Source organism: Micropterus salmoides, unplaced genomic scaffold (assembly GCF_014851395.1).
Source record: "Micropterus salmoides isolate LMB-PRFRI ecotype aquatic unplaced genomic scaffold, ASM1485139v1 Ms_hic_scaffold_11, whole genome shotgun sequence".
In the NCBI taxonomy this organism is placed as follows: Eukaryota; Metazoa; Chordata; class Actinopteri; order Centrarchiformes; family Centrarchidae; genus Micropterus; species Micropterus salmoides.
Genome location: NW_024040152.1, coordinates 13,666,278 through 13,674,805, shown reverse-complemented (window position 1 = coordinate 13,674,805; position 8,528 = coordinate 13,666,278). Strand labels below are relative to the sequence as shown.

The window sequence follows — 8,528 nt, the reverse complement described above, 5'->3', positions numbered from 1 at the left end:
CTCATGTGGCTGGAGTGTGTCAGCAGTTCCTGCAAGAGGAAGGCATTGATGCTATGGACTGGCCCGCCCGTTCCCCAGACCTGAATCCAATTGAGCACATCTGGGACATCATGTCTCGCTCCATCCACCAACGCCATGTTGCACCACAGACTGTCCAGGAGTTGGCGGATGCTTTAGTCCAGGTCTGGGAGGAGATCCCTCAGGAGACCATCCGCCACCTCATCAGGAGCATGCCCAGGCGTTGTAGGGAGGTCATACAGGCACGTGGAGGCCACAGACACTACTGAGCCTCATTTTGACTTGTTTTAAGGACATCGGGCCTGTAGTGTGGTTTTCCACTTTGATTTTGAGTGTGACTCCAAATCCAGACCTCCATGGGTTGATAAATTTGATTTCCATTGCTAATTTTTGTGTGATTTTGTTGTAACTATGTAAAGAAAGGAGTATTTAATGAGATTATTTCATTCATTCAGATCTAGGATGTGTTATTTTAGTGTTCCCTTTATTTTTTTGAGCAGTGTGTATATTACCACATGAGCTCAGGAACACTTCAGAAAACCATTGTCAGTTAACACAGTTTGTCGCTACATCAACAAGCGCAAGTTAAAACTCTACCATGCAAAGCGAAAGCCATAACGTTATATCAACAACACCCAAGTTCATCTGAGATGGACTGACGTAAAGTGTGCTGTGGTCTGACGAGTCCACATTTCAAATTGTTTTTAGAAATTATGGATGTCGTGTCCTCCGGGCCAAAGAGGAAAAGGACCATCCGGATTGTTATCAGCGCAAAGTTCAAAAGCCAGCATTTGTGATGGTATGGGGGTGTTAGTGCCCATGCATGGCATGGGTAACTTGCACATCTGTGAAGGCACCATTAATGCTGAAAGGTACAGGTTTTGGAGCAACACATGTTGCCATCCAAACAACGTCTTTTTCAGGGACGTTCCTGTTTATTTCAGCAAGACAATGTCAAGCCACATTCTCCACGTGTTACAACAGCGTGGCTTCGTAGTAAGAGTGCAGGTACTAGACTGGCCTGCCTGCAGTCCAGACCTGTCTCCCATTGAAAATGTGTGGCACATTATGAATTGCAAAAGAGGACAACGGAGACCCCAGACTATTGAGTGTTATGGAAGAAAATAGTGTCCTCTTACATTTAATCTTTTATGTATGATCTTTTAATATTACTATTCTCGTTATGGCTATTGTGTAAATGATGATGGATCCCTTTGCTGGGGGCTAGACGCCGGAAGCTGCCCTAGGCAGCAGGTCTCTGGACCAGCTGTATATGTGTTTTAGTACTTTTTGTTCTCTTAATAAATTATTCAAAGACAACGGTTGGTTGTAACTCATCATTTGCGCAACCCCTTACCAGGAATATAATTTCCATGACATTAAGCAACTGAAGTTGTACATCAAGCAAGAATGGGAAAGAATTCCACCTACAAAGCTTCAACAATTAGTCCTCAGCTCCCAGAGGCTTGAGTGTTGTTAAAAGGAAAGGTGATGTAACACAGTGGTAAACATGCCCCTGTCCCAGCTTTTTTGGAACATGTTACAGGCATCAAATTCAAAGTGAGTGAAACTTTGTTTTTTGCAAATATCAGTTTGAACATTAAATATCTTGTCTTTGTGGTGTATTGAATTGAACATAGGTTAAAAAGGATTTGCAAATCATTGTAATCTGTTTGTATTTACGTTTTATACAACGTCCCAACTTTATTGGAAATTGGGGTTGTAGCTCAGGAAAATGAAGTTCACATCTCCACAGTGTACATCGTTGACTCTAGGTATGTGGATTTTCATGTATGGTTGTGTTGAATGAGAAGGGGTTACAAATGTATCACCTTGAAAAAACATTTATTGATTTCACCTATTTACAACAGCATACTTTGCTTCAACAGCACGACTAAACCTTGAAACCGAAGGAAAATCACATTCATTTCATATAAATGATAATTGTACATATGTCATCTGAGGCACAACCAATGGTTGTTATTCATAATGCCAAATCCTTAATTTTAGTATGCATCATTTCAATAAATTTGAATATGGACCCCTCTCAGCTCTGTAAAAACAGGGAAGTTGACAAACTTTGGTCTGTTTGGTGAACTTAATAAGCATTTTCTCATTTTATAGCTTCTTGTCCAGCTCATTATCTGGTTCCGGTTCCAGTAAATCATTTCTCTGAACTGAATGCTTTGTTTCAGCCAGTACTGAGACTAGTATTAAACATCAATTCGGCGATACCAGAATAAATTCTGTTTGTTGTCGACTTAAACTCCAGTCCTCAGAGGAGCTGCAGCCCATCCACAGAGACTGTGTCCATGGCGAGGCCGTTCTCCAAAGCTGTTTGATAGATCTCCAAGGCCTGCTCCAGAGGCAGCGCTCCACCCTCGCTCGTCTCAATGATGGCTATGGTCTCCCCAAACTCATTACACATGATAGTCGGTGTGCCCTGTGCCTAAGAAGAACAATTCAGTATTAGTTCATTTACAGGCGCTGATTAAATGTCATCCTTTCACTAATTTTAACAGTTTAAACTCAAAGCTTTCACCTAAAATAGTTGACAAGATAGGACTAAGCCACTTTGACAACCAGTTCATGTTATCTTCATACAGTGCTTGTTAAATGGCAGTTTTTAGAGGTGATTTGGAGCTACATTCTGACCTGCTGGAGATCAGACGCTTGGATCTGGATGAGCTGAGGCTGCCCATTGGCCAGGTCCACTGTTGAAGCGTCCACTACTGCCACAGCAGAGCTGGTCTCCATGGCAGCTTGGGCAGCAGCCTCCTCATCCAGCCTCTGCTGCCTGGCGTGGGTCTTTTTGTGGTTTCTCAGGTTGGAGAAGGTTTTAAAGGCTTTGCCACACTGTGGACATACGTGCGGCCGTTCGCCTGTGTGTGTTCGACGATGTTCAGCCAGGTGCATACTCTGGATGAAACCCTTCCCGCACACCTCGCAGCGGAATGGCCGTTCACCAGAGTGTGTGCGCAGGTGCTCTCGTAGGTGTGTGTTCTGACGGAAGCGCTTGCCGCACACTTGGCAAGGAAAGGGGCGCTCACCGGTGTGGACTCGCTGGTGAAGCGCAACTCCGGAGGAAGACACAAAAAGTTTGCCACAGACGGGACACTGGTGGGCTTTGGGCCGCTTCCCCGAGGTGCACCGTGGCCGTCCAGGGCCCAAGGCAAAATGACTCAGTCTATGAAGTCGCAGATTGGCAGGAGAATTGAGCTTCTTCCCACAAATGTTGCAATCTAAACCTCCCCGCAAGAGACTAGTTGAATCCCCTGATTCTGTCTCTACTGTGGTTGAGGTGGAGGGCTCTGAGGTCAGATCTTTGCCTAACTCTGCTAGGCTGTCTGTCTCTTTGCCCACTTCTACCCCTGTACCAGCCTGCACCAGGGTGGGGTGCCGCTCCAGACAGTGGCTGTCTCGTTGCCTCCTGGTCAGGAAGCCAGCCTCGCAGTGAGGACATGGGAAAGGGGCTGGAGCCCCTGGATGTTGGGTGTAGCGATGTGCTGCTAACTTGGTGGGCCAACGAAAGGTGGCGGGGCAGTCCGGGCAGCAAAGCGCTGCAGCATTGGAGTGCAGTAGGCTGTGCTGACGGAGGTTGGAAGACTGTGAGAAGGAGCGGTGGCACACATCACAGCGGTAGGGTCGCACACCAGAGTGGATGAGATTGTGCCTCATGAGATTGGCTAGAGATGAGAAGGTTTTGCCGCAGTCAGAACACTGGAAGGGCCGCTCACCGGTATGAGTGCGGATGTGGTTGCGCATGTGGATCTGCTTCTTAAAAGACTTGTCACAGATGCCGCAAACAAAGCTGCGCTCAGTGACATGGGACTTGCGTCGATGGTGAACTAGCTGTAGCTGGGAGGGAAAGGTCTTCGAGCATGAACGACAGGAAAAGGGGGCTTTGTCCGATGATGCAGCTGAAGCAGCTTCTGCTGACTCAGCGGAGCCAGATGTGACTCCCACGCCAGTGTTATCCAGGACCGCAGGGTTTGTAGCTAAGCCACACTTGGAGGTGGCATCCTCCATCTGCTGGGGGTCATCCATGCTGTCTTCAAGCAGGGCAGACACCTCCATGTTGTTGTCCTCCCCCTGCTTCTCCGCTCCACCTCCTTCCACTTGGTGCTGAGAAGTTTTTATTGGATCTTCTGCCAATTTTTCCATCTCCTCTTCGGTGAGAGGGGCTAGCAGATTGATTTCTCCCTTATCAGTGTGGGGATTCTTCTTCTCTCTTGCTCTCTGTAGGATGGCAAGAGCAGAGAGGGGTGCTCTTCTTGGAGCTGAGATCTAGAGAAGGAAACAGGCAATGTATAAATCAAACTTATACATCATACTAACTTGAGGTTGTGGACACAATTGGGAGGGGGGACATGCTTATTTTAATACCATGGAGACTGGGGCGGGGGTGCCAGATGAATCGCGATTGAGGTGGGTTCTACGGTGGTAGAGGTACTTGGTCATGTTGGTGAAGGTTTTGTTACAGAACTGACACTTGTGAAGGGGGTCTGCAGTGTGGGACTTCCTGCAAGACACCAGGAGGAAAAGATGAAACAGACAGAAACAGAATCAAAGGTTCATATCAGCTGTCTGTGTCTCACGGTTATCTTGGCTGCTGTTGGTAAGTCTTACCTGTGCACGATAAGAGTCATCTCAGTGGTGAAGCCATTGCCACAGTCCACACACAGGTACCTGGCCACGCCTGAGTGTGTGCGCATGTGTGTCTGCAGAGACGTTGCCTTCTTGAACACCTTTCCACACTCGAGACACTCATACGTGCCCTGCTCGTGCACACGTTTGTGAGCAGCCAGCCTGTTGACGGAGGTGAAGGTGCGTTTGCAGAGCTCACACTGTTGGGGCTTGGCCCACACAGCTGCCCTCTTCTCCGATACTCTAATCCTGATGTCCTCTACCTTCTCTGTAGTCTCTTCCCTCCCTCGCACCTCCTCGAAGCCACTCATGACGCCTGGCTCTCCGCTCTCTTTGTCCTGACCCAGGAAGTGCTCCCCCTGGTGCTGGAGGAAGTCCTCTGGGGTCTGGAAGAGAAGGGAGCACTCGGAGCACTCATAAGGGTGGATGACCACCATCTCTGTTGGCTGCTGCAGCTGCTGACCGTCATCCTGGACACCGGGGGCCAACCTTAACTCCAGTCTCTGGACACCGTTCTCCAGGACCCCTAGCTTTGCAGAGGAGCCTCGGCCTACGGCAGGCAACAGAGGGGGCAGCTTAGAGCGGCGCTGACTGGGAGTGGTGGAGTTGTCTGCTAGAGCTTGAGCTGTGAGAATCTGCAGGTGCATGGTGGCAGAGCCGGGAGTCGGTGTCACTGGAGGCAGCAGAGCGGAACGGGAGTGTGCGGCAAGTTTGGAAACGGACTGGCGTTTCTTCTGTTGCTGCTGCTGCTGCTGCTGCTGCTGCTGGGCAAGTACCTGGAAAATACACACAGAATCGTACAGAAAAGAAATTCTAAAGACAGCGAAACCTTACTCCCCTTCATTGAGTTCTCATATGTATTCCTCTGTTGTGAGGTGTTTACAAACTGAAGTACCTGTGCCAAGATCTCCCCAGCCTGCTGCTCACTCAGCACGTAGTTCTGCATGCTGTTCAGTGGAGTGACTGTGCCATCAGGCTGTAGCACATACTCCTGTTGCAAGGGCCAAAAACACAAAGGTTACTACATCTTTATATTTAGTTGATGCAGTACTTAAGAAATTAAGCAATGTTTGATAATAGCTCTTTTATTTAGAATGTTATCTATTATCATCTCTTTAGTTGATTATCAGATAATTTGGAGACTGGATGTCTGCTGTTTGGCCGTGACGCCCATTCAAACTAGTATTTCTGAGAATTACAGTACAGTCGCAGCGCAAGCAATCTGTGCCAGCCTACACAAACCAAATCAGAGTCACATGTTTTACTTTGAAGCGACCTGAATGCTGAATGGCAAATGAAATGAATACAAAGTCAAAAACTGTCATGGGCTATCTGTCCCCGAAAACAATTTACAAAGTGTCTTCCAGAGGTTTTAGAGAGTTTGCTCTTTCCATTTGTACAGATAAGTTGGGCTGTAAACAACACGAATGACTAAGCACAGTGTAAATTTACTGCTGTTACCAGTATTATTGCGCAGATTTAGTCGTTCCATCATCAACCTCAATCCTCTATAATACGATTTGATCCAGTATTACCAAGTGTCTGCTGGTTTGTGTATCAAATATGTTTCTCACGTCTCATGATGCACAGTAACTCTGCTTTGAAACTCTAGGACAAAACACCCAATATAAATGAGAATGCACTTGATCTTTTAAAATAATTGCATCAGCAAACATAAATCTAGCACTGGGGTGTGAATAAGTCTGCACAATATAGCCTACTTAATGAACTACTGTAGCCCAATATGCAAGTTTTATTAATCATTGTTACTACTCACATTGTGAGAATCTGCACCAGTTGGCTTATTAAATTATCAATAATTCTGACGGAAAAACTACTTAGTAGTTATACAGGAAAAGGTAAATGGATTCTACTTTCCAGATTAGAACAAGCGTTAAATCCTTATTTAAAGTCATTAGTAAGTTGAATTTTTCTCATGTCTGTCCCTTACCATGGTCTCTGTGCTACTGTGTGTGCTACTCCTGCTGTGGGTCCGCCGGTGCTCCAGCCAGGTGTCAGGTGAGTCAAACAGAGCCAGACAGTCAAGACACTGGTACTGGACCGGTCCCGACACCTGAGCCTCCGACCCTGCTTCCTCAGTCTCCAAAACCTCACACAGCTCTGGGGAACAGTCATATACGCAGTTAGTGTTGTATCTTAAGTGACTATGACTAAAAGCTATGCAAATAAAAAACAAAAATGAATCTTGTGCAAATGCCATTAATGTGAATGGATGCTCAAAATACAATCAGATCCCTCACCTTGCCGCTCCACCTCCATCCCAGCCTCTCTCATGTGCATTTCCTGGTGCTGCAGCAGTTCCTCTGGGTTCACAAGGAGGGTCCCACACTCCAGACACTGGTACTGCTGGGTTTGCCCCATCTCTGTGACACCCTGGAAGGTCATGGCCTCCCCTCCCTCCCCTTCTCCTTCCCCCTCTTGGCCAGTGTGGATCTGCTGGTGGATCAGCACATCCTCAAGGGTGTTGAAGAGCTGATGGCACTCACTGCACATATACTGGTGCTCCACATACACACCTTCTGCCTCCTCCTGCTGCTGCTCGGCCATGGTGGTACTGTGGTGTGTGTGTGTGTGTGTGTGTGTGTGTGTGTGTTGTGTGTGTGTGTGTTGTCTTATGTAGGTTGCAAGTGTGTCATGAAAGGCGATTTCTGACAGGTGATGAGGTGGTGAGCCTTAAACTGAAGGTCCACTGCTGTGTCCAGTGAAGGAATGAAGACTACTGTTGTCATCCAGAAGGCCAATATAAGATCACACCTGTGGTAAACAAAAAATCAAAATGACATCGTGCAACACTGAACAATATCAACATATAAATCAGCAGTTGTGTAGTAGCAATCAAATATGAATTGAGTGTTTCTCTCATCTAACGCAAAACTACAACGGTCATGTATTTGTACCAAAATAAAGACCCAGCAGTGTTCCCACAGAGATATTATGGAACAATCCCGCGAACAAACACCGCATTTTTTATCCGTTAGCCAAATGAGGGCCCTCTGTTGATAACAATACGACCACCACTCAGCAGAACATCACTAAATCATTGTCTGATTTCCCTCACAAATGTGATTCATATCTTTGTTTACAGTGTGTGATGGCATATGGAGAGCTGTGGGCGGCGCTCCCTCCGATATTGCAGACCTGTTTCTCGGCACCGCGGTTTCCTGACAGCGGCTCCCCGGTTCGTCGGGCGGTCCGTCAGGCGGCGCTACCCACTTTTACCCGAAGCTCTCCGGCTACGACGGCGGGCCCTTCTTTCTCCTTACCTCTCATTTACTCTCGTTGGACAGTCCCTCGTGTAGTCATCATTCTTAGTTCACACGAGTGTATTCCTTTTGATAGTCCTTTTGTCACCATGTGTGGTATGGAAATCAAAAATGGGATACGGATCCGTGAGAAATTATAACTGTAAGCGTGTAATGAAACGTTTGCCCACCGATCGCCTCCATTCTTGTGATAGGAAGACCCACCCATTGCGGTAGCCTTGACATTTCAGAGTCTGTGATTGGACAGACTGACTGACTGTCATGCAACTGTGATTAACTCCTGGGATTTGTAGTTTTTTATCGAGTGTTGGAGGACTGTTTTCCCCGGAGCCCTTTTAACATAAAATAAAATAAAAATTAAAAGTTTATTTTTAATGTATGTAATTTTAAGTTAGCTACTTTGTGTGATTTGGTGGATGTCTGTCTTTTACAGAATAAGTTAGGCTTATCTACATCGTTACTTTATTCCGTTTAAAAAGCAACGTTGGCCCTGTTAATAATGTGTTAGCTATATGTCCATGACCCAATTATAAAGTGGTAGTGAGTTTTAAGCACTGTAAATTACGATTTTCGTCGTAA

General features: G+C 46.6%; 1 protein-coding gene across 3 annotated transcripts; it reads right to left on the bottom strand.

Moving 5' to 3' along the window:
- Window positions 1-1,846: 1,846 nt before the first annotated feature.
- znf526 (zinc finger protein 526) lies at window positions 1,847-8,451 on the bottom strand. 3 transcript variants are annotated; one of them, XM_038711033.1, is made up of 9 exons: window positions 7,950-8,451; window positions 7,280-7,440; window positions 6,927-7,248; window positions 6,617-6,786; window positions 5,561-5,656; window positions 4,648-5,441; window positions 4,405-4,540; window positions 2,674-4,305; window positions 1,847-2,467 (listed from the first exon to the last, which is right to left on the bottom strand). In XM_038711033.1, the coding sequence occupies exons 3-9, from the start codon at window positions 7,231-7,233 to the stop codon at window positions 2,294-2,296; spliced, it is 3,309 nt and encodes a 1,102-aa protein (XP_038566961.1). In that variant the 5' UTR covers window positions 7,234-7,248; window positions 7,280-7,440; window positions 7,950-8,451; the 3' UTR covers window positions 1,847-2,293. The 3 variants fall into 3 exon arrangements, with proteins under 3 accessions (XP_038566961.1, XP_038566962.1, XP_038566960.1); XM_038711034.1 differs by having other exon boundaries at window positions 6,927-7,440; window positions 7,825-8,451; XM_038711032.1 differs by having other exon boundaries at window positions 6,927-7,440.
- Between the last annotated feature and the right edge of the window lie 77 nt (window positions 8,452-8,528).